At 44.7% G+C, this 25,074-nt stretch overlaps 1 protein-coding gene across 3 annotated transcripts in view; it reads right to left on the bottom strand.

Moving 5' to 3' along the window:
- Positions 1-2,738: 2,738 nt before the first annotated feature.
- Positions 2,739-25,074, bottom strand: part of NFRKB (nuclear factor related to kappaB binding protein) — a 203,937-nt gene continuing 181,601 nt past the window's right edge. For all 3 annotated transcript variants that reach the window (XM_033918440.1, XM_033918442.1, XM_033918443.1), the window contains 4 exons: positions 23,212-23,997; positions 20,129-20,235; positions 9,018-9,153; positions 2,739-7,281 (listed from right to left, as the gene is read on the bottom strand). In XM_033918440.1, the coding sequence (XP_033774331.1) occupies positions 7,156-7,281; positions 9,018-9,153; positions 20,129-20,235; positions 23,212-23,997 (1,155 nt within the window). In that variant the 3' untranslated portion in view covers positions 2,739-7,155. The remainder of the gene's footprint in view (positions 7,282-9,017; positions 9,154-20,128; positions 20,236-23,211; positions 23,998-25,074) is intronic.

The raw sequence follows: 25,074 nt of genomic DNA, 5'->3' as shown, positions 1-25,074 counted from the left end.
TTTTACATTTTTGGAGATCAGTAAACAAAATACACACACTATAAAGACACTACTATATAAAAATGTCATCAGAAGTATTTTAAATGGTTGCCGTGTACAAGATCTTCATTTTTATATTTCCTCTATTCAAAGATAACTGAACAATTTTTCATAATTAAAACCCCCCAATTAACCATTATTGATACCAATTAAAGGCTTGGAAAATGATAGCACATTTTGCAAAGAGAAAAAAAAGAACTTGGCAAAAGCAGAGACATTTCAAACTGAAAGGTAGCTGTTGAATGTATCCAATCTACTGAAAAGAGCTTGTGCTTATAAGCTCTGAGAGCTCTTCTTCTTCTTTAATCGAGGTGAGCCCTAACTGGTGTGATAGAAACCTGAGAAGTAGCAGGTTTTGCTAATGACCAGCATTGTCACACTGAAGGAATGCATTTCTCTCAGTTTTATCATCCATAAAAACAAAAAGCATGATGTCTTCAGGTTCAAGAGTGCTTTGGAGAGGAACCTATTTGCCGATTATTCCAATTGGAGCAGCTCTCATCCCATGGTTGTCATCTGTTGGAGGTGACTGTGGAGAGAGTGCCAATGCCATTACAGCAAGCAGTGTGGTAGACAAACCCTAAGACACCAGGGTCCTTTTTGGGCACAAACTATCCATAGTACTGTGGCTTGTGGCCATAGGGGCGTGCCCTGCCCCTTGGAGTCCTGTGGAATTCCACTGAGCTTTGAAGTTGTTTTTGAAACTCTTTGGAATAACTATGGGCAAGCACAAGGGGACTGATATACCAAAGGCCTCAACACCAATTGCAACCATATCTACTGCAGTAGGCCCCATGGATAGACATATAGTTTCAACTGGATCGAGGAATATAACTGCTTCTATGGTACTGTCTCCTTTGGAAGTCTCAATGAACCTTCCAAACAGAACTCCAACCTCTCCATTAACTCTTCTAGTAGTAGTAGAGAGGTTACCTGTCTCCTTTGGTGGTACCATTGAGTTTAGTCTCCCAGCCTCAAATAGAGTCAATTATGAAGATTCCTGAAGTAGTTTTGATTTCTGAAACTCAAAAGGAACCACTAAATTTAGAGATAACTAAAGAAGTTTCTCTTCAGGACATATGGTAATTAAATTTATTGGGGAAGCAGGTTTCTACTTTATGTGATAATTCTATCTCAGCAATTAAAGATTTTCAGTTTTTACATGCAAAGTTAGAAATGATGAAAAATGCATGTGGATCAATTTACATCTCCTTAATTTTCCTTCAATTTATTTGCTATTCCCAGAGATACTTTTTAGAAAGTATTGGGGTTGGTTAATACTGAAACAATTCAATTGAGCAATTGTTATTTGCCGCTTAAGAAAAAGCTCCAAGATGTTTAACAGAGTGTTAATCATTTGGTAACTTCTGAGGTGGATTTAACAGCATTTCTTGAAGATTCTAAAGATACCATTATCACTAAATCCACATTCTTAGTTACTTTTTTTCATGAAAGTGATAAGTCAGTAGTAATGAAAACTTATTTGGGGAAGAAGGATGTGAGCTTTCGTGGTGAAAAAATCAATATATTTCCTGATGTGTCCAGAGCCACCCAGCTTAGGCGAAAGGCATTTTTGGCCTTGAAGTCCCGAGTATTGGCTCTGAGTGCAACATTTTTTTCTTAAATATCCATGCAAGTGTCTTCAGGGGAAGGAATTTATTTTACAGGATTCTTTGTAATTAGAAGATTTTCTTAAAGGTCATGAGATATTATCTTTTACTATATTGGGAGATAAATGAAGTTTAGATCACTTAGACATTTAGACCCCGATTCTCTATATGGCGCCTAAAAAGCAACCGCCAATTGCGTGGCAATCACATGACAGCACCATACAGAGAATTGCGCCTCCAGGAAAGATAGGTGCCGGAAATGTAGGCTAGGGTTTTCCAGGCCTATCTTTGTTGTGAACTGCGCCTACATAGGCACTTTAGGCTGCCTAACGCCACTTCTGTCATTAGTTACGCCCACAGTGGCATTAGGCAATCTAAAGCTACTAGAGGCATAATTCTAGGGCAGAATTTTTACACACCAGTACGTGCCTTGAAACTCAGTTAAAAGCATCATTTAAACAGCATTTAAATATTATTTAAAGTGGTTTTTTTTACTGAGCTTGAGCACCTATTGGCGCCAATTAGAGAATCCGGGCCTTAGTCTTATTTCCTAAGAATACAATTCTTGACCCAAAACATGCCTCATAAGAAAAAGCTTTGGGATATTCAGCTAATTGTACTCTCATCACCCAAGTGTTAAGAGAATGCTGTAAGACACTCAAATTCTAGTAAAAGAGGTCTCTAGCAATTTCTTTTGGGAAAGAACTACATACTAATATATTTCTCAAATCAAACATTAGCGACAGCACACATAACAGAACAATGTAATTTCACAAAGTAGCTATAATTATTGATTATAGGGTACGGTGGAAAAAGAATTTATCTCCCAAATATCACCTCAGCAAGAGTAATTTGAATATGAATCCCTCATTAAAAAAAATAAGGTTTCACATCCAAGATGATGACCTATGTTGTGTTCAGACTAAAGAATGACATGGGGACAAATTTGTCCCCGTCCCTGCAGGAATTCAATTTCCCCGTCCTGTCCCCGTGAATTTTGTCACTGTCCCTGTCCCATTCCTGTAAGCTTTGCCTTAACTGCACAAGCCTCAAACACTTATGATTTTAAAGTGTTTGAGGCTTGTGCAGATGAGGAGAGAGCTTAGGCATTGGTGGAATGAGGCATTATGACATCACAGTCTGAGCTCTAAAATGTTGCTACTTATGATTTTAAAGTGTTTGAGGCTTGGGCAAATGAGGCATTTTCAACAGCATTTAACCAGCTTTTACCACTGAAATTGTCCGGTGATAGCACTGAAAAATAAGTCAGTGATGTTGAGGCATTCCGGGGGCATGACCACTTAAGTAGCCAGACTTTGGGCAAATAAGACCACATGAAAAAACAAGCCTATCTTTGCCCATTAAACCATGGCTAAATATTGGGCAGTATATGCTTAGTAGAACTAGGCTACAATTCTAAGTTGAGGCCCAATTCTAGAAACTCACTCATACAGGTATAAATAAGCACTTTATATTTCTCCCCATTCCTGTGTTAAGAGGAGTTTTTTTTTAGCTGATGGTAGAAACACTAGGTACACAGAGAAGCTAGCTGAAATGAGTAAAAACATTCATAATAGCCATATTGGTCAGACCAATGGTCCATGTAGCCCATATCCTGTTTCCAACAGTGACCAATCCAGTGAACAAGTACCTGGAAGAAACCCATTAAGTGACAAAAATGCCCTTTAATGCATGTGAACATATACCTACAAAAATAAGCAGTTTCTAGCTAAGTGGTATGCCATAAGTCCTAGTGCCGTCAATTACCTGTCATTAATGATCACAATTGATATAGAAATTATAATTTCAATCAAAATAATTAATGCCACTAACACTGCCCATCATGGCCTGAATCGAGAATCCACCCCTATATGAAACCTCCTGCAAGAATGGCCCCACTAAAGAACTGTTCTCCTGAAAAACCCTGAGCCTATCTTAAGGAAACCTTAGTGGCCTAAGAAAGGGCAGGTAGGACTGATCAGAAGTTCAGGACCCTGAGTGGTAGTACCATAAAATTACTGATATAGGTCACAGCTGCCATTTTTAACTTGGAGTCAACATGTGCAGTTAGAACTGGGGCTCACTCCTGCCTGCTTTACCTTAGATCACCAGAGACCATTCTTAAACGTAGCCTATAACAGGGTGTGAGGATCTTTGAGAGGGGAGTGGATGCACCGAAGGGTCTTCAGAAGGGCTCCTTCCAAGGGGGTCTCCTACCCACCCTACCCTAGACCACCAGGGTACTCTTATGTTGGGCCAGGAGGAGCCTAAAGGGGCCTACTTTAAGGATGCTCTGGGGAGATAGCAAATAAACTGCAAACTGTTTAATCAGGTGATTAATTGCAATTAAAAGTTTTTGATTGAATAATGGCTATAAGTATGTACTAGATGTGAAGTTGCATACTTTGTAGGTGGGCATTCACATGGGTGGTCTGCAAAATGCATACGTATGCATATAGATTATAAAATTTTAGCATCTATGCTTGGTCATGAACACTAGCTCTCTGTGTTCGCACCTTGAATATAGACATGCTTTCAGCTACTTATGCTGAAATTACCTCCTTTTCTTTATAGAATAGGTTTCAAGTAGGTGCTTTCCTAAGGTCTAAATCTAGGCACCCTGCTACAGAATTACCTCACAGGGAGAAATTCCACGAGTATTATTTATTTTGCAGACTTTGTAACCTGCACATTAGAGAGGCCATCACAGCAGCAAGCATTATTAAAACTTCTCAGAATATTAACACACTAATCACCATCCTCAAATCATCAGTGAGCCACAAATGACAAATATATGAAACAGAAGGCATGAGGTTGCATAGGACAATAATAATTAACCATGGAACCCATAAGGAAGTGGCTAAACAGTCAGCAGCCTAAATGAGTACATGATCTGTGCCTGAGATTTAAAATCAGAAAGTATCAGGAAAAACATGTTGGAACAGCCAGGTTTTAAGCATAGACTTAAAACTTTAAGCGGGATGTGGTTCAGAGCAGGGTTCAATACAAAGAGCATTATAGAGGTCTGGGGGTAAACAGCTGAGAAATCACATTTGAAATGAAAGGGCATCAAAAGTTAGGTATGCATGCTATGTGCTACTTCTGAATGGCATTTGGGTGCCCAGATTCTTTTACAGAATACTAGTGTGACTCAGCATTTATACACCATTTAGGCATGCCCACTTACACCATGTCAATAGCAGGCAAAAATGACTATGCCTAAATGCAGCACTTAGGGGGAAATTCTATAACTCGTAAATTGGCTTCAATTATAAGCTTTAACAAGCTCATAACTGAAAAAAAAAATGAATTGGCACAATTCTACAAAAAATAGGCGCCTAACTCTAAAGCAGGCATATTTAGGGGCGGAGAAAAACTTAGGTGCTGCTAGGCACAATGGACTTAGGCACCTATATTGTAAGCCTTTAAAATCCTGGCCTACATTACAGGCGCCTAAGTTTTAAGTTAGGTGCGATTCTGTAATAGGCACCTAAGTGCGACTGTCAAGAGATAGGCGCCTATCTTTTAAGATGTCATTTACAGAATTTCCCCCTTAGTACATAACTCATAGTATTTTGCAAATTATGCATTTAAATGTTGGACTCACCCATGCTCTGTCCACACTTATGCCCCTCTTGCATTAACACGTTAAGCAAGATGTGTGCTAAGATTACAGAATAAAGCTTAGCGCCAAACTAGCACTTACCCGTATTTTGATATTCTATAAAATTACACACCCACTCGGCGCTTAAATGTAGGCACCAAGTTCTAGAATGAAGGAGTTAGTGACTAAAAGAAATGAGAGAACAGCGACAACAAATCACACTGGTACATTAACTGCATAATGAACAACTGTCAAGTTGTGTGGCTTTCTGTTTTAGTGCAAGTATAAATCCATCCACTCACACACATTTTGATCCCTAAATGATTTAAGGGACATCAAACAGCAATTATGCTACACTAACTGGTCCTCTCACCTTACTGCTGGAAATGATGCATGTCAAAGCCAAAAGATAAACCAAACAGAGAAACTCCAGTGGCTTTTAGATTGATGGTATAAACAACGCATCCTGTGGAAAGCCAAAAACTATAAATGATTAAACTGATGTAAGTCTTAGAACTGTTTGGTAGTCCTTTCAAAGAGCCAAGCTGACAGCAAATCTCAATGACAAGTTAAATGGCATAAAGGATCAGTATTACTCATCGACTATACACCACTATGAATATACTGTGCAAATGTGTAACTATAATCAAAGTAAATCAAACAACCTTTCCTCACGTTGGCATTGAAAATAAATTTAACTAAGCCTCTGGAGTAAATAACTCAAAAGGCACTTAGCTTGCAAAGTTCCACTAGTCCAAATAATCCCGACTTTGCGCTGAAGTTTCATCTACTAGACTATATCAAGGAATAGATGGTCACTTAGTTATAAGATGCAAGTCCACAGTTATAACCCGTGAAAGTTAACGTGTTTTGAGGGATTTTGATACGTTTGTATCAAAGGTACTAATAAGAGATCAAGATACTAAGGCTATTCCTCACAAAGACTGGGGAGTACTTCTCATTTTCATTTGGTTTATAAGATTTACTTTAAACAAAGCCCTTTTAATTAGATTTTGTAAAAACTCTATTTGGCCAAGTTCTACATATCAGATTTTATGTGAACAAATTAAGAGGCTAGGTTGCTAAGGCCCATATGCTGAAAGGATAAGTTCTTAGGAGAATTGTTACTGACACCTTTTTAAGACAATATCACATGAAGTGTGTCAGTAGAAGCAGCAGGTGGCAAGAGTGGACTGATCACAGAGGGGAAGACATACAGTAGTTTTTAATTGCTCACTATTTTCAGGCTCATGTTATAGCAATCTGAGCAAGAGTGGTATATGCAGCTTTTAGGAGTATCATAATAAAAGGTGCTGAGGTGGGGACTGAAGGGACCTGCTTCTTAGATTTCTTGATTGCTCACTTCTCTTTCACATTGAATTTTTCTCTTTTCCCTTTAAAGGTCTTTCCAACAAGGCTGATGAAAATTCACTGGTTTTCCTCTCTTCCCCGAGTACTTGGGGTGTATTTTAAGAGAAGCATTTGGATAAGGATTTAGAAACGTTTCTTATGCTGACATCTGACATATCACTAGGAGGGAATGCTATCCTTGCCTGTTCTGGCTCTTATATCTGAATGTCTCATTTGATTTCTGTTCCTCTAAATCAGGGATCAAACTGTTTCCGAGCACACAGAATTCTATTTGTTGGACAGGAAAACCAAGGTCATAGTTAATGTCTATGTAAACTGCCCCACCATCCACTCTGTGCAGTACTCAAAGTGCAAGTGCTACAGACTGCCCCAAGTGGAGACTTGCTAAGTGGCTCCTTGTCTTTGACAGACCATCAGCCCACTTGACTCTAGTCTGCTTTCCTGGAGATGCACTGCTTTCCCCCTTTGTGACCTTATAGTAGTCAGGGACACAAGCAATTGGTAAACCCAATCTGTTTCACAGCTGAGTTTTCATGGCTGATCCGGGGTCTGCTTTGGAGATGGTGATGTTGTCATGACCACAGTGGAGACCGCTTTGGTGGCAGTGCTTGCTGTGCCCTGCTGGAGGTGGGAGGCAGGAACTGTTTGGATCCGCAACTGTTTCAAATAAAAGAGAAAGAAAAACAAACACTTTACTCTGAGCTTGAATGAGGTCAAACTTTATACTGCACATAGAGTCATAGAGTCAAACTTTATACTGCACATAGAGTCAATACTACATTTTCTGCCTTAATTACTGACCTCCTGAAGCAAAGATTCAGAATGAGAAGGGCTTCAACATTACATAGCAAGATTCTCCCTAGAATCAACTCTACTGGATGTAGAGTATGGGATCTCATCCCAGTCTTCAGCCAGTCAAGTTTTTAAGATATCCACAATGAATGTGCACAAGATAAAGATTTGCAACCAGTGTATGCAGTGTATGCAGAGACAGTGTATGCAGAGATATGGTCTTTTAAATTGATGAAATGAATTCGGGACTGCAGTCTGTATTTATCTATTTACTCATTTTATGAATCGATGGATGTATTAATTAATTTTTTATGGATAAACTGATGGTTAGAGTAGTATGTATTAAAAAAAGTATATATATATTTATTCTTTTTTCTCTTTCTTTCCTTTTCTATATGAATGGAGTTCTTTTCAAAATTATTATGAATTATATTGTAAACCGCTTTGATCCTTTTTTTAGCTGTTATGTGGTATATAAAGTTTTTAATAAAGGCATCCTTATCCCCATCAGGAATGGGATAAAGCCTGACCATGGACTGCGCCAAACGAAAAGGCTCGTACAGTGTCTTCCACTGTGCGTGCACCACATACTGAATATCCTGAAACATAGGGAAAGAGAGGGATGCCAACCGGATCCCTCGAAGCAGAGGGTCCACAACACGAGGGAGACCTTAGCTTCCTCCTCAAAACCAAAGACACCTGGAGAATGAGCTCTTGGCGCTCTTCCTGGTGAAAAATGCACACGACTGACACATCCTCGCCAACCAGCACCTCAAATATATGTTCCCACAGCAAACAGATGTAAAGGATAAGAAAGCAGACCCCACAGGTTCTCAAAGCTGTAGTGGCCTAAAGGGTGGCCAGGCGTACAGCTGAGGCTCCTCTAAAGAAATAAAATTGGAGAGGTGTGGGAAATAGGGGAGGGATTTGACCCATTGAGTGTGGCACCCCTGAGGTTGGATGGACCCCCTAAAGCAGTGATTCCCAACCCTGTCCTGGAGGAACACCAGGCCAATCGGGTTTTCAGGCTAGCCCTAATGAATATGCATGAGAGAGATTTGCATATGATGGAAGTGATAGGCATGCAAATTTGCTTCATGCATATTCATTAGGGCTAGCCTGAAAACCCAATTGGCCTGGTGTTCCTCCAGGACAGGGTTGGGAACCACTGCCCTAAAGGGTCCCCCAAGCTTTGTCTGGACAGCAAAAGGGGACAGTAAAAAGTTCACTAACCAAATCCAACAGGCCTTAACTATCAAAGAGAAAAACTGCACAGGCTTACCACCTCCACCTTCTGGAGACTGAGAACAGACTGATTGTAGATGGAACTGCACAGCCCACTTGTACTAATGCCAAAAGTCAATGTGTCTCAGTCTCCACCTGCTGGCAGAGGAATGTAAACCCATCCGTTCTGTGCCGGTTTGGAGGGATGTTAATAAAGAAGCATTTCCTCACATATCCTGTAAATATTTCTCCCTTGAGATCAAGGTCCCTTGCCCTTGGATTTCTTTTTCTATGTCAAATGTCACCCTCCCATGCTTTTGGTGCAGTGCTAGATGTATTTACTTACATAGTCACAGAGAGGTACTAGATGTGCTTACCTGTGTGGCCTGACCTCCTTGCTGCAGCTGCTGCAGTTGCTGTGCAGTCAGAAAACTCACTGGCTTGTTCCCAGCAATCAGTTTTGTTCCAGCTGGCACTGTAGTTAAGATGATGTTCCGCCCCAACCCGCTGATACTAAGGAATTAAACCAATCTCTGATTAGAGAAATTACTAATTCAATATTTTTTGATCATGCAGTTTTTTCCTGCACTCCCCTGACATTTATCTGCAGCTCCTTGCATGCCTATCCCTGTGTCTATTCCCAAGCTTAGAGCAGTGCAGCCTAGAAAAGTTAAACAGACTTGTGCTGCCCCTTTTAATCCTGTCCCTTTAAAAAGAGACAGAAAATTACATTGGCTTCAAGCCAGGGGGCCTCTGCTGTGCTCATTGATAGTAATTATGGGGAGGGGCCTGACATAGGTGAGCCCTTATCTTCCAGCAAAGCTGAGCCAGAGGGGAGAGCCGGCAGCTTGGAGAGTCCAGGGGAGGAGACCTGGGAGCTGATGGAATGATAACAGTGAAGACGGAGATTTTCCTGCTAAGGAATTGCCCATGCTGGAAGCCATGCACTGTAGCATAGCATGTAAAGTAGGTCAGAGTTTCAAAGTTTGCTGCTTTGTTTGCTGACTGTGTTTATTTTTCTCTGTGCTGAAACTTGAGCCCAGGGCACATGAGTAATGCCGTTTGAAACGGGCTCATCTGAACTGTGTAAGCAAAGCCAGAAGCTTCATGCATTTGTGGGACATTAAGAGAAGCTTGTTTTTTTATGTGTTTTTTTTTCTCTCTAATGATTGCCATTTTACTTTGACTGAGAAAGAGAGCCCTGGCACATGAGTGGGGCTGTTTGAAAAGTGCTCCGCTGAACTGTGTAAAGAAAAAGTCAGGAGCTTCATATATTTAGGGACATTAGAAGAAGCTTGCCTTTTCTTTGAAAGTTTATTTCTTCTAATGTTTGAGACTGTGTTTATGAGAGAGAACCCAAAGTATTCAGAAGGCTATTTTACCCCATTTTACTTTGCCTGAGGAAGAACAGGGAAGTGGCTGTAATGTGGAAAATACACCCTGCATAACTATTGATTTGGGCAGGCGGGTTTTTAGAAAGAATTGGTATTCAGCCTACCTAGTCCAGGCAGGTGGTATCCAGGCCCGATGCTGCTTGGAATAGCAAGGGCCTAGCATTCTGGGTTAAGCCAGCATTAAAGTTTGGGTTTCTTTTTCCCTGCTGGGGAGAGCAGGAAAATAATTTTTGCCTTTTGCGGTTCTTGTTCTTCTGTGCAACAGGCATGGGGGGGCAGGGAGGGGAGAGGCAGAGAAGCCAAAGCTCTCCTGCTCCCAGGAAGAAAAGGACTGTTTTAAATTATTGGTTCTGAATTATTGTTTTGGAATTGACTGCAATATTCTGTTGAGAGTTTTGTTTTTGAGCTCTGCTATTGCTACCCTCATGGAGGGGAAATGAATTGTACTCCTGACTAGTGATTTGTATTCCTGATCAGTTAAAATAAGTGGCTTTAAGTCAAGCCTGAAATAAAAGCTGAAACCTTTATTTTTCACCTTTAAAGACTGTGTAGTGTTTGTGAAACATATCCAAGTAAAGCTAGGTCCAGCAGTGTGCATGGGAGGCACTGAATCTTAGGCTGCATAATTAAAGTCACACACTAAACTACTCGGCCGGACAGGGCTCCAGCCAGCTGAAGGAGAGTTAATCGGGTATCCCTGTCGCAATGTACTGTGATAAAATTTATACCACTTACTTTAGATAAAGGCAAAGACAAAGGCCATAGATCTGGGGTTTATGAACTGTCACCCAAGTGATACCTGGCTACACAGCAAGAATTCCACTACCCTCACCCTGACCTCTAGCAGCAGTCCAGAAGATTCCCCCCCCCCTTTCAAACATTAGCCCTCAATGTGGGAGAAAACCCTCCTCTGCTTTCAGTAGCTTACTGTACTGCATCCACCTAATGTGGTCTTGATAGTTGGCTCAGTATAAAAGAGTCCTGCTCCAGTCTAATCTCTGTACCATGCAGGAGATTCCCCTCACCCTGATCTTTCATGAGAAACCCTCTACTACAGTGGTTCTTAAAATTGTCCTGGGGACCCTCAGCTAGTCAGGTTTTCAAGATATTCCTAGTGAATATTTATGAGGCAGATCTGCCTATAAAGTAGGCAGTAGGCATGAAAATTTCTCTCATGCATATTCATTAACCTAAAGCCTAAGCATGGGTTTTTTTTTTCCAGTTAGTTAAATAGCTGCCTATTGGATAACTCAAATTCTTAAAACCAGCTATTAAATATTTAATGCAAACAAGTTATTATCTGAATCAATTCAATTTTAATCTTATCTCCCACAGTTCATTTCATTACAGTACTTTTACAACTTACCAATACTTTATTAATAAATGTCAGAATAATTTAGTCAGTGAACCTAATCCCCATCACTCACACTCACACTCTCTTCCCAACTTTCACACACATACTACAGTCATTGTGATTACTTTTATCCAAAACTGGATCTTGGTTAGTTCATGGAAGTTGTTATAACTGGAACAGGAGTTGTTTGAACAGGGATTAAGGAAGTGAGGTCATGCAGTTTAATTTCCTGGTAGATGGTATGCTTCCTGCTTGTGCTGAACCCTGGGTCCCTGCTCGAGTCATGCTTAGTTTACTGGTAGGTGAAAGGTGTTTTAAAGATTTTAGTATGAATGAAAGGGAATGTATATGAATTATTTTGGATTGTAGGTGAAGTTGTGATGTTGGTGAGCCTTGCAAACATAAGGTGACCATACGTCCCGTTTTGAACGGGACAGTCCCGTTTTCGGATCCCCTGTCCCATTGTCCCCACACATAGCTTCGGGACGCCCAAAATGTTCCGTTTTCAGAGACAGCGTCCGGAAGCTGTGCACGGGGACAACGGGACAGGCGATCGCTTCCTGTCCCTCCCCTGCCGCACCAAAAAAAACCAAAAACAAAAAAAAAGCCTCCCTCCAGGCCCGATTTATGTCCACCGCCGCTGCTCCTCTGCTGCAAACTCCAGGAACCTGGAAGCCTTCTTTCCGACGTCAATTCTGATGTCGGAAAGAAGGCTTCCGGGTTCCAGCAGTTTGCAGCAGAGGAGCAGCGGCGGTGGACCTAAATCGGGCCTGGAGGGAGGCTTTTGTTTTCCGCGGTAGGGGGGGGGGAGGAGATAGGCAGGCTGGCTGGCTCTGGGGGAGGGAGGGAGGTAGGCAGGCTTTGGGGAAGGCAGGCAGGCTGGCTAGCTCTGGGGGAGGGAGGTAGGTAGGCAGGTTTTGGGGGAGGTAGGCAGGCAGGCAGGCTCTGGGGAAGGCAGTTAGGCTGGCTGGCTCTGGGGGGAGGTAGGCAGGCAGACTGGCTGACTTTGGGGGAGACAGACAGGCTAGCTCTGGGGGAGGCAGGCAGGCAGGCAGACTAGCTTTGGGGAAGGCTGGCTTTGGGGAGGTAGGCCGGCAGGCTTTTTGGGAGGGGGTGAGACAAAGGCTGGAAGCAGTGAGGGGACATAGGAAGGAGGGATGAAGGAAGGAGAGAAAACGGTAGAGAAGGGGGGGGGTTGTAAGTAGAAGAAAGACTAGAGAGATAAAGGCCTGGACCAAAGGGGAAAGACAGCAGGCAGAAGCAGGACTTTGGGAGGTGCAGACAGAGGGGGAGAGCCCCTGAGGAAGAGCAGAGAGAGGCAAGATCATAACAGAGGAGGGAGAGAGAGAAAGGGAGACCTGGAACAAAGGTACAAAGGAGAACTGAGACTGGATCTGGGGGCACTAAGGACATAGTAAGGAGGCACTGGAGGCACTAAGGACATAGGAAGGAGGCGCTGGGGACACTAAGGACATAGGAAGGTACTGGGAGCACTAAGGACATAGGAAGGAAGGAGGGAGGGAATAGAAAGGGACAATTGTTGGGCCTGAGTGCAGAAAGAAATGAAAGATAGGATGCACAGTCAGAGAGAAACGCAACCAGAGACTCATGAAATCACCAGACAGCAAAGGTAGGAAAAATGATTTTATTTTCAATTTAGTGATAAAAATGTGTCAGCTTTGAGAATTTATATCTGCTGTCTATATTTTGCACTATATTTGTCTATTTTTCTATAGTTACTGAAGTGACATCATTGAAAACCCCCCAAATATAAATAATTAACATTTTCTCTGCGTATATGGTGCTTTGTGTTTTTTTAAAAATTTTATGGTTACCATTATGAAATAATAAGATAGTGTGTACATGAAAAATGAATGGAAGAAATTGGGGGCTGGGCTAGGGCGGGATTGGGGTGGGGCAAGGCCGGGATTGGGGGGCGGGACTGAATATTAATAGATGTCCCGTTTTGATGAAAAAAATAAATGGTCACATTATGCAAACACAACTCCTGAAGACGCCAGGTGGCAAAACACCTGAGCTGAATGCTTTATGAATTGAAGAACAGGACCATCACAGAAACAAAGAAACACAGAATATGACGGCAGAAAAGGGCCATCGGCCCAACAAATCTCCCACTCAAAGAACCCTCCCCCTATGCACTTCCTCGAAGTGAACCCACATGTTTATCCAATTTTTTCTTAAAATTGAGCACGTTGCTGGCCGCAACTACCTGAAGTGGAAGATCATTCCAACGATTAACCACCCTTTCGGTGAAGAAATACAGCACAGTTACTTACCGTAACAGGTGTTATCCAGGGACAGCAGGCATATATTCTCACATGTGGGTGACGTCATCTACGGAGCCCCGGTGCGGAAGCATTTTCAAGCAAACTTGATTGAAGATTTAAGTTTGCTCTGCTGCTCCACGCATGCGTGCCTTCCTGCTCCACTAGGGGGTGCATCCCCTCGTGGTCTCCAGTTCACTTAACTAGCCAAGAAGCCAACCTCGGGGAGGTGGGCGGGTTGTGAGAATATATGCCTGCTGTCCCTGGATAACACCTGTTACGGTAAGTAACTGTGCTTTATCCCAGGACAAGCAGGCATGATATTCTCACATGTGGGTGACCTCCAAGCTTACTGAAGAGGGATGGAGGGAAGTTGGCAATTTAAGCAAATAGATTTCGCAATACCGATTGGCCGAACCGGCCATCGCTTCTGGACAGGGAGTCCAGACAGTAGTGGGAGGTGAAGGTATGAACCGAAGACCACGTGGCAGCCTTGCAGATTTCCTCAATAGGTGTGGACCTGAGGAACGCTACGGAGGCTGCCATCGCTCGGACTTTGTGTCCCGTTACTCGACCATGCAGCGCGAGACCAGCCTGAGCGTAGCAAAAGGAGATGCAGTCGGCCAACCAGTTGGACAAGGTGCGTTTGGAAACTGGGTGGCCTAACCGGTTTGGGTCGAAGGACAGAAACAGTTGTGGGACTTTCCGGTGTGGCTGAGTGCGTTGGAGGTAAAAGGCCAACGCTCTTTTGCAGTCAAGAGTGTGGAGCGCCACTTCTCCGGGGTGAGAGTGGGGCTTGGGAAAAAACACGGGTAAGACGATGGACTGATTGAGATGGAAATCAGACACTACTTTAGGTAGGAACTTTGGATGGGTGCGGAGTACCACCTTGTCGTGATGGAATACCGTGAAGGGTGGGTCCGCTACCAGAGCTTGTAGCTCACTAACCCGCCGTGCGGACGTGAGCGCGAGTAAGAAAATTACCTTCCAAGTGAGGAATTTTGGATGGCATTTGTCTAGTGGCTCAAATGGAGGTTTCATTAGTTGAGCCAGAACCACGTTAAGGTCCCAAACCACCGGGGGAGGTTTGAGAGGGGGGTGGACGTTCAGCAGACCCTTCATGAAGCGAGTGACTAAGGGATGGAGCGAGAGGGCTTTCCCTTCCAGGGGCTGATGAAAGGCCGCAATCGCACTGAGGTGTACTCGAATGGAGTTGGTCTTTAGGCCGGAATGAGATAGTTGAAGTAGATAGTCAAGGACCAGGGGGACGGGGACCGACACCCGGTCCTGGCTGTGGGAGGAGCACCAGGTTGAGAATCTGGTCCACTTTTGGGAGTAGCAGGTTCTCGTCGAGGTTTTTCTAGAGGCCTCCAATATCTCCTTGACTGATTGAGACACGGGGAGAGCAGTCAGGGGGAGAGAAACCAAGCATTCAGATGAAGAGATTGAAGATTGGGATGTAACAGTGAACCCTGACCCTGTGACAGTAGAGAGGGAAACAGAGGCAGAGGCAGTGGATCTCTGACACTGAGTTGAAGTAGAAGGGAAAACCACGGCTGGCGTGGCCAGCGAGGGGCAATCAGGATCAGGGTGGCTTGTACTGTTTTCAGGTGGACAAGCGTCCGCAGTATCAGAGGAAACGGCGGGAACGCGTACAGGAACCTTCCCTCCCAGTCTAGGAGGAAGGCGTCGGCCTCGAGCCGGTCCGGAGAGTATATCCGGGAGCAGAAGAGATGCAGCTTGTGGTTGTGAGGGGACGCGAACAGGTCTATTTGAGGTGTCCCCCACCGTTCGAACACCCCTCGTAGGGTCTGAGAGTGTAGTGACCACTCGTGTGGCTGGAGGAGGCGGCTGAGTCTGTCCGCCAGGCAGTTTTGTTTTCCTTGTATGTACACCGCTCGGAGGAAGGTGTTGTTGGAGATTGCCCATTTCCAGAGGCGCAGGGCTTCCCGACAAAGGGACCAAGACCCTGTCCCCCCTTGTTTGTTTACGTAGTACATCGCTACCTGGTTGTCGGTTCGGATGAGAACCACTCGGTCGTGGAGCAGATGTTGGAAGGCTACAGCTGCGAGATAGATGGCCCGAAGTTCTAGCACGTTGATGTGGCAGCGACGGTCTTGTGCTGACCACATTCCTTGGGTGCGTAGGCCGTCCAGATGGGCTCCCCAAGCGTACTCCGACGAGTCCGTGGTGAGTACCTTGCTGTGGGGTGGGGTGAGGAAGAGCAAACCTTTGGAAAGATTTGAAGAGTTGGCCCACCAGCGGAGCGATCGTTGCAATGAAGGAGTCACTGTCACGTGGCGTTCGTTCGGGTCCCGGTCTTGACGCCATTGAGATGCTAGGGTCCATTGAGGGATTCTCAGATGGAGGCGGGCGAAGGGTGTGACATGGATGGTGGAGGCCATGTGGCCCAGGAGGGTCATCATCTGTCGAGCTGATACCGAGGTCAGCAGGGAGATCCTTCGGCTCAGACTTACTAACGCCTCCAGGCGTGGAGGGGGGAGGAAGGAACGGAGGCGAACCGTGTCCAGCGTGGCCCCGATGAACTGTAGGGACTGCGAGGGGCGCAGTTGAGATTTTGGGAAGTTTATTTCGAACCCCAGACTTTGTAGGTAGGTAATAGTCTGTTGGGTCGCTGAGATAACCCCTTCTCTGGACGGGGCTTTGATTAACCAGTCGTCCAGGTAGGGGAATACCTGGAGGCCCTGGGAACGTAAGGTTGCTGCTACCACCACGAGGCACTTGGTGAAGACCCGAGGTGATGATGCTAGTCCGAAGGGGAGGACTCGGTATTGTAGGTGCCAGTCCCCTACCTGGAAACGCAAGAACTTGCGGTGAGCGGGGTGCACTGGGACATGTGTGTACGCCTCCTTGAGATCGAGGGAGCAGAGCCAGTCGCCCTCGTCGATCAGGGGGTAAAGTGTCGGTAGTGAGAGCATCCGAAATTTTTCCCGTACCAGGAATTTGTTGAGGCGTCTCAAGTCTAGTATTGGGCGTAGGTCTCCCGTTTTTTTCGGTACCAGGAAGTAACGGGAGTAGAAGCCCTTCCCCCGTTGGTCGGGGGGAACCTTCTCCACTGCTCTCAGGCGAAGCAGGTCTCGAGCTTCGGAGAGGAGTAGGGATAGCTGAGTCCGGTTGGGAGGGCAATTCCTTGGGGGGTTGTCCGGGGGAATGGCCCGAAAGTTGAGAGAGTACCCTGATGAGATCACACCAAGGACCCATGCGTCCGACGTGGCTTGTTCCCAGCGAGGGTAAAAGGCTTTGAGTCGACCCCCGATGGGAAGGAGGCCTGGGACTATGGCGGAGGGGGCCCGGCCCCTTCCGCGTGTCCCGTCAAAAGGACGGGGATGGTTTGGTGGTCGCAGGTGGTTGGGACTTGGGCATGGCCCTGTGGTGGGCTTGCGGACGCCTGGGTGGGGGCCGCGAGAAGACAGGGGTGGACTTTTGTGGGTAGCGGCGCGGAGGGGCCCTATACGGCCTGGACGCTGGCGGTTTGGGCTTTTGCTGGACAAGGGAGGCAAATGAGCGTTCATGTTCGGAGAGGCGTTTTGTAGCCGCCTCGATAGTGTCATCGAACAATTCCTTTCCCACACAGGGGAGGTTAGCCAAACGGTCCTGTAAGTTGGGATCCATGTCGACCAGGCGCAGCCAAGCTAGTCGGCGCATGGCGATAGCGAAGGCTGCTTCTCTGGAGGAGAGTTCGAAGCCATCGTAGGCCGCGTGGAATAGATGAAGGCGCAAGTTGGAGAGGGACTCTAAAAGCTGGCCGAACGTTCCTTGCCGGGAGGCCGGTAGGTCAGTCTCAAAGGCTCTCAATAGTCCAATGAGGTGTTTGAGGTAGGATGTGAAGATGAAAGTGTAGCTTTGCACCCTAGAGGCCATCATTGCGTTTTGGTATAGTCTCCTGCCGAACTTGTCCAGGGTTCGGCCTTCTCGGCCTGGGGGGACCGCTGCTGAGACCCGGGACGGGTGAGCCTTTTTCAAGGAGGATTCTACTAGCAGCGATTGGTGGGAGAGCTGTGGTTGCTCGAATCCCGGGTAAGGTACTGTGCGGTACTTGGCCTCCATTTTGGAGGGTACGGCCGTGACCATGTAGGGGGTCTCCAGGTTCCTGAAGAAGGCCTGTTGGAGTACCGGGTTAGGTGGTAAGCGAAGGGACTCTCTGGGCAGTGATGGCATATCCAGCTCCGCCAGGTACTCCTTAGAGTATCTGGAGTCGGACTGGAGGTCTAAGTCCAATGCGTGGCCCATGTCTTGGACAAAGCGAGTGAAGGATGGGCAAGATGTTCCCGGCGCCACGTGCGGGGTCGGGGAACGAGATCTTCGTCGGTGGAGAAGGATGGGGAGGCTCTGATCCATGCTCCGAGGCAGGGGAAGCACTGTGAGAGTGTTCCGGGGTTGTCGATCTTCGGCGTCTCGAGGAGCCCCTCGGAGACGATGCCGGAGTTAGGGGTACCGATCGATGTCGGATTGGTGACCTCGATCCGGACTCCCTCGGAGAATACGTCCGAGGGGGAGTTCGGAGGATGCGCGGGTTGGAGAGTGATAACTCAGCCACCCTTAGTGGTCCCGTACGAGGTGTGGGAGAACGGCCTCGTAGGGTTGGTGAACCTCGGGCCTTCTTGGAGGTACGGCGGTTCGAGGTTTCTGTCGTTTTAGCCCGACGTTTTGCCCCTCGGCGGTCTGCGGAGGGGGAACGTCTCGGGCGCCTCGGCGAGGAGTCCGAGGAGGATGGGATGCGGCGAGGATTGCGCACCTTTCCTCGAGGTTGTTCGGTGCGAGGTTCAGGCTGGTCTGGCACATTCGAGGTCGAGGCCGATTGAAACTGGGCCATTGCAGCGGACAGCTCCGACATGATCATCGCTCGGAGTAGGTCCTGGAAGACGGGCACGGACAGCATCGAAGGCATGTCCACTGCCTCGGTGCACTCCACCGGGGGCGACCTCGTATTAGAGTATTCCCGTGTGGTGGAGGCACGGCCCGAAGGCTTGGAGGGCTTAGACGGGGCTGTAAGCATGGGGCTTCCGCCATGCGTCGACGTTGTCCCCGAGGCTGGCTTCTTCGCTGTTACAGAATCTGAAGAGGGAAGAGGGGACTTACCCGGGGCCGAGGCTTTCTGTTGTCCCGAGGACTTCGGGGTCGAGTCTCTAGGCGATGCCGAGGTATCCGGGGCCGAGGTCAAGGCCGGGGCCGAGGCCGGGGCCGACCTCGAGGCCGAGGTGGAGGGTTGGTCCGGGTTGAAGAGGTCCGCCATGCGGGCTTTTCTTCGGCGGAGGGCCCGGTTCTGGAAATTAGCGCACTGGGGGCAGGAGTCGGTTGGATGAGCCGCCCCCAGACAGAGGATGCACCGGCGATGCGGATCTGTGAGAGAAAGAAGCCGCTCGCACCGGGTGCACTTTTTAAAGCCGGTCAAAGGTCGGGACATTAAATCGAAAGTAGCCGCGGCTCGATTAGCCACGCGGCTACGGGGACCCGGAAGCCTCCGGGTCGTCGAAAACGAAGCAGGAATCAAATAAAAAGGTAAAGAATTCGCGCACAGCGACTTAATCGTGAAAAAACAAGAAAAAATCGCGGTGCTAGAAGGCAGTTGGGGCAGAGCCTGAAAAACACGGCTTCTAGGCTCGCGGAAAATTTTGAACTGGAGACCACGAGGGGATGCACCCCCTAGTGGAGCAGGAAGGCACGCATGCGTGGAGCAGCAGAGCAAACTTAAATCTTCAATCAAGTTTGCTTGAAAATGCTTCCGCACCGGGGCTCTGTAGATGACGTCACCCACATGTGAGAATATCATGCCTGCTTGTCCTGGGATAATTCCTAATGTCACTGTGAAATTTCCCACCCTTGATTTTTAATGGATGCCCTCTTGTTGCCATAGGTCCTGTAAGGAAAAAGATATCTTCTTTCACTTCAATACGGCCAGTAACATATTTGAACGTTTCTATCATGTTTCCCCTCTCTCTGCGTTCCTCATGAGGACAGAGAGGCCTGACAGTTGTGTTTAAGAAACTGTGATTCTCATGTGCCAGACTGTTGTGCAACTCTCAGTTTGAAGCCTCTCTGACTAGATGATCATGGACGAATGAACTCATGAACTAACCAAGATCCAGTTTTGGATAAAAGTAATCACAATGACTGTAGTATGTGTGTGAAAGTTGGGAAGTGAGTGTGAGTGATGGGGATTAGGTTCACTGGCTAAATTATTCTGATATTTATTAATAAATTAAGTATTGGTAAGTTGTAAAAGTACTGTAATGAAATGAACTGTGGGAGATAAGATTAAAATTGATTTGATTCAGATAATACTTGTTTGTATTAAATATTTAATAGCTGGTTTTAAGAATTTGAGTTATGCATATTCATTAGGGATATCTTGAAAACCCAACTGGCTGGGGGTCCCCCAGGACAGGTTTAAGAGCCACTGTTCTAGTACATAAGCTACTCCCCTTTTTACTTACTTGGTTCCAAGGTTTCCTTTGATGATGGGAGCCGTCATGACGCTCTTGCCTTTTATGGGCTGCCTAATCATTGACAGTGGAACTGTAATTCGAGTTGGCAGCTTTCCCTAAAACAGAGAAACCAAAAGGCCAAGGTGTAGTCACTCTACAGTATATCTTGAGAACACTGGACTTTGAAACAATGTATACTGGGAACAGCAGCCAGCAGCAAGCAACACCCCCTTTAGAAGAAGTCCCCACCAAGAGTATCCACCCCTTCTACCTTTGTGAAGCCCTCCTCCCCATTGGCCTACTAGAATGCCCTGGTGGTCTATGGTAGGACAGGCAAGAGCAATACCCAGACACTCCTGCCCTTGCCTGCTCTAGGTTCATAATTCTGGCAGCAATTTCAAGTAATAGTCTTGTGGTGTTACCACTACAGTCCTAACCCCTAGATCAGTGTCTCTCAAACTGTTTGCCATGGCACAGTGGTGTGCCAAGAAGAGATTCCAAGTGTACCACAAGAGATTCCAGAATTTTACTTTATTTAAAAAAAATTCCCTTCATAAAGATATACTAGAATAGATGACATGTATGTCGCATACGCAAGAGTCTGTCAATGTTATAAGTGTCTGTGTGCATAAGGATACAACTGCCCAGACAAGCATCATTCTTTGACATGATTGTCCTTGAAAACTAACAGTATGTAATTTTATTTTTTACGCAGTAATTATGCTAATTTGAGCAACAAAGCAATCAAGGCTTTGTTATCGATTGGATCTTATCTTTGCGAACTTAGATTTTCAGCTCTGACAGAAATTAAATTGAAAAAAAGAAAACTGCAATGATTGATGATGAAAATGTGTGCTTGCTTGTCGACTATCAAGCCGCATTTTGAGTTAATTTGCACTCAAAAACAAGCATATCCATTGCATTGATTAGCAATTCTATTCTATCTACTTTAGTTTCACTGTTATTACAATTACCCATACATAGCTTAAAGAACTTCAAATAAATAACTCTCAACGTTTGCAGAAGTTGGATAGCTCTAGGTCTAATAGATGTTGGCATTGTAATTTAGATGCTGGGACTTTAGATCATTTACTTTTTTTCTGTCCCTTTTTTTTCTGCCTTTTGGAGGTTAATTTGGTCCCAAATTAATTCATTGTTAGAAAATCATGTTGCCTTATGATACTATTTTATTTGGTACATCTATGAGATTAAAGAGTCAAATTTCAGCAAATAACAATAAACTTTTGCTAATACTGACGGGGATTGCCATTCAACATATTACTGGAAATTGGAAGGATTATATTAAACTTAATTATACTTTTTGGTGGAATTCAGTCTGTCATATTTATAAAATGGAGAGAGTGCTTGCTATACAGCAAGGAAATTATAACACTTTTAAAAAGATTTGGGGGCCATTGATTACATATTCTAATGACTAGACACTTTAAACACCTTTTTATTATATAGGAATATGATTAGTATATGTTTTAATTGGTTGATTCCTAATGGAAGGGAGGGTTTCTTTTTTATGCTTTTGAGAATAATATATAAGAATATCAAGTGATTTGTAAGAATTCTCTGATTAAATATTGTACACTTGTTGTAAGATTTGAAAATGAATAAAGATTTAAAAAAAAAAAAAAAATTTGTGTTGGTTTTGCAATTTTATAATTTCAATTATAATGTGCCATGAAAAACATTTGCTCCATTTAGTGTGCCAGAGCTAAAAAAACAGTATGAGACACACTGCCCTAGATATAACATAAGACTACTTCTTAGATGTAACATAAGACTACTTCTAGAAGTTGCTGATGCCATTTTGAAAAGGAAGCCAGCATGGGCAGGAGTGACTGGGGAGTGCTCTAGCCTATGGATCATGTCTTATATCTAGACCACCTGGGCATCCTTAATAATAATAATAATAATAACAGTTTATATACCGCAGGACCGTGAAGTTCTATGTAGTTTACAATGGTTAAAAGATGTTACAAATTAAGTAGAATTAACAAGGTTAGAAGCTACTTATTAACAGCGCTAGAGATCAGTTATTGTGGAGTAGGATTGTACAGGTTAGTTGCCTAAATACTTCAGGAACAGATATGTTTTTAGGTGTTTCCTAAATTCCCCATAAGTAGTAGGCATGAGCAATTGTTCCAGATCTTTGCCCCATAATGCCGCTTGATGTGAGAGAAGATGTTGATGGTGTTTTTTTAATTTTCATCCTTTAACCGGTGGGGAAACAAAATTTGAGTGTGAGCTTCTCTTATGTCTATATATACAGTAGTCAGAACATAGAAACATGATGGCAGATAAAGGCCAAATGGCCCATCTAGTTTGCCCATCTGCAGTAACCATGTAGGCCCAGGTGTGGATGTTCTTTGAGGGGAGGGAGTGGTCTTCAGAAACAACGGATTTTCTGAGCAATGGACACTGCCTCCCCCATACAGTCTTCTATTCCAAGGATATACTGTACTATCAAGTCACACCTCCAAGATAGATAATTCTTTATACACACAGAGTTCTAGGCGATTATAAAGCGATATAACTGAAGCTGTTTTCTCTTATATTGTAGATCACAGACAAAAATCATTCCAAGAAAAATATACAGTATGTAAAAAATAAAATCATTTCAGTGATATGTACTTTCATCTTAACTGCTAGAAATCACCATTATCACATTTAAAAATTTCTCTCTTTTCAGAAGCAGACATACTTTTTCTGAGAATCGCACATGTGGCCTAACCTAGGGATCCTTTAGTGCTCTGTGCCAGCAACTTCAAGACCTGTCCCTCTGGTGTTAATTTTTAGCAGGGGGTACATTTCAGGGAGGGAATGCAAAAGCATACTATTATGCCTTGTTGTAGGTCCATAACAAAACAGATTAAAATTCTGGAGGATAAGGTTGTCTTTAACTCTTGCTATAAGTTATCTTAATGTTCAGCTCTGTTTACCGTTTCTATAATGCATTTAGTATAAGCACTTAATTTTTTTTTCCTGCAGTCACCCACCTTTGCGTCTTCAAGCCACGAGTAAACACTACCAGATATCATCATTCTTAATGTGGATATCCCTCCAAAAAGAAATATACTCACTGCCTGGGATGTGGAGACTACTGTGGTGGTTACAGGCACCTGTCGGACTGTAGTGGTTCCTGTACCTATTGTGATGGGAGCACCAGCTGTTCCTGAGGCCACAGCAACTGCCTTTGACATAGGTGTACTAACAGCAGGTAAAGTCACAGTGGAAGTGTGGACTGCAGCTGCCAGATTAAGTGCAGAAGAAGATGGTACCTGTTTGGTGGCAGTTGCAACTGTGATTGTCTGCCCAGGTTTTGGTGGCATAACTCCTAGTCCTTGCACAATTCTTATGGTTGCTGCCGGTTTTGAATCAGTGGATGCCACAGTGTTGATGGTTTTACCTTTTTGGTCTGGTATGGTGACACCTAAAGCAGGCATTAGTCTAAAGGCAGAACTGGTTGCCTCTGCTGTTTTTAATTCAGGAGTCACTTTGACCATGGTGGTGCCAGGGATGCGAGGGGAAGCTGAACTAGCAGGACTGGTTTTAACTATGGAATCAGTGGACTGGACTGCATTGGATGTGACATGTAAGGTGGCTGAAATTCCCTTATTGCCAATGGTACTTCCTGTTCCAGTGCTGAAGAGGTCCTGGGACAACTTGACAGTGGTCACCTGAGACTTGGTCAAAGTGGCCATCATGTCAGGCGTTATGCGCAGAACTGTCTGTCCCTTGGCATCTGTGGTAATAGAAGAGGGGGGCAGGCGCAGAACATCTTTGCCTTGAATTCGAAAGTTGGTAGCTGTCAATGGGATGCCAGTTCCAGGCTGGGTTTTCATGCCAAGTTGTCCAGCAAGAGCCACCTGAAAAGAAAAAAAAAAGATATAATTGCAGAAGAATGTGTACAAGGAGAAGAGATCTGAAATATTAATCTAGGATGGGAGGAAATAGAAATATCCAGGGAGCTGGGGGAGCAAAAACTGGGTGATTACAAGCCAGACAAGGGAAATAGGTAGGAGTGTGAAATACTGACTCTAGGGGGGACTGCAAAGCTAACTTATAATTTCCCCCAGAAGTCTGTAGTTTTCAATCTCCACCCACCTGCTGGTAGGAGTGCATAACCCTCCGTCTAGATGGGTCTGGGGGGACACTAAGGAAAAATTATTAGGTTCATACTCAAAAAGCACTTAGGAAGTTGGCAACACAAGGAGATAGATCTGACAATGGATCTTTTTGATTGGCGGGGCTTCAGCATCCCCACCAGAAAAGATATGACTAATGTGGGGAAGAGGGAGAGGAAATGCGTGGCTCCCTAGCCCATCCCCCTGGATTGCTGGCTGTGTCCCACCTTTAATCACACAATTAAAAGCTTTAAGCAAAATGCAGCCCTAATTATAACAAATGGTATAACAAATTTACTTGCATTATTTTCAAGGCACTGGCTGGCCAATGTCCATCATCAATAAGTGAGCACTGTCATCTATTTCACAGCACAGGCTCCATGAGACTGAATAAGAGTAAGGTCTTATTCTATCCAACTTTAAAAAATGTCAAATATAAAAGACATCATGATTATCTGGGAGGTAAAATCTGGCATGACCTACCGGTGGAAATTAGATCTATACCTACTTACTGCTCTTTTCGCAAATTGCTGAAAACCTACTTCTTTGAGAAATGGGATTTGCTCAACACATGATGCCTTATATGCTGTTTTTAATCTAGATTTTTTTTGTCCTTATTCGCTTTTTGTTCTTAATTTACTCTTTGTAAGCTTTTTGTAATTTTTTGCAAACTGCTTTGAATCCAGTTGGACATATAGCAGTATATAAGACACCATTAGCATATATGTGGCTTCCACCATGTCTGTCTCAGTAGCAGACTATGGGCACTTCCTTCAGGAACTTGCCCAAATTTTTTTTAAACCCAACTATATTAACCAC

The sequence above is a fragment of the Geotrypetes seraphini genome, chromosome 13 (genome assembly GCF_902459505.1).
Source record: "Geotrypetes seraphini chromosome 13, aGeoSer1.1, whole genome shotgun sequence".
In the NCBI taxonomy this organism is placed as follows: domain Eukaryota; kingdom Metazoa; phylum Chordata; class Amphibia; order Gymnophiona; family Dermophiidae; genus Geotrypetes; species Geotrypetes seraphini.
This window is presented reverse-complemented; position numbering and strand designations above follow the sequence as displayed.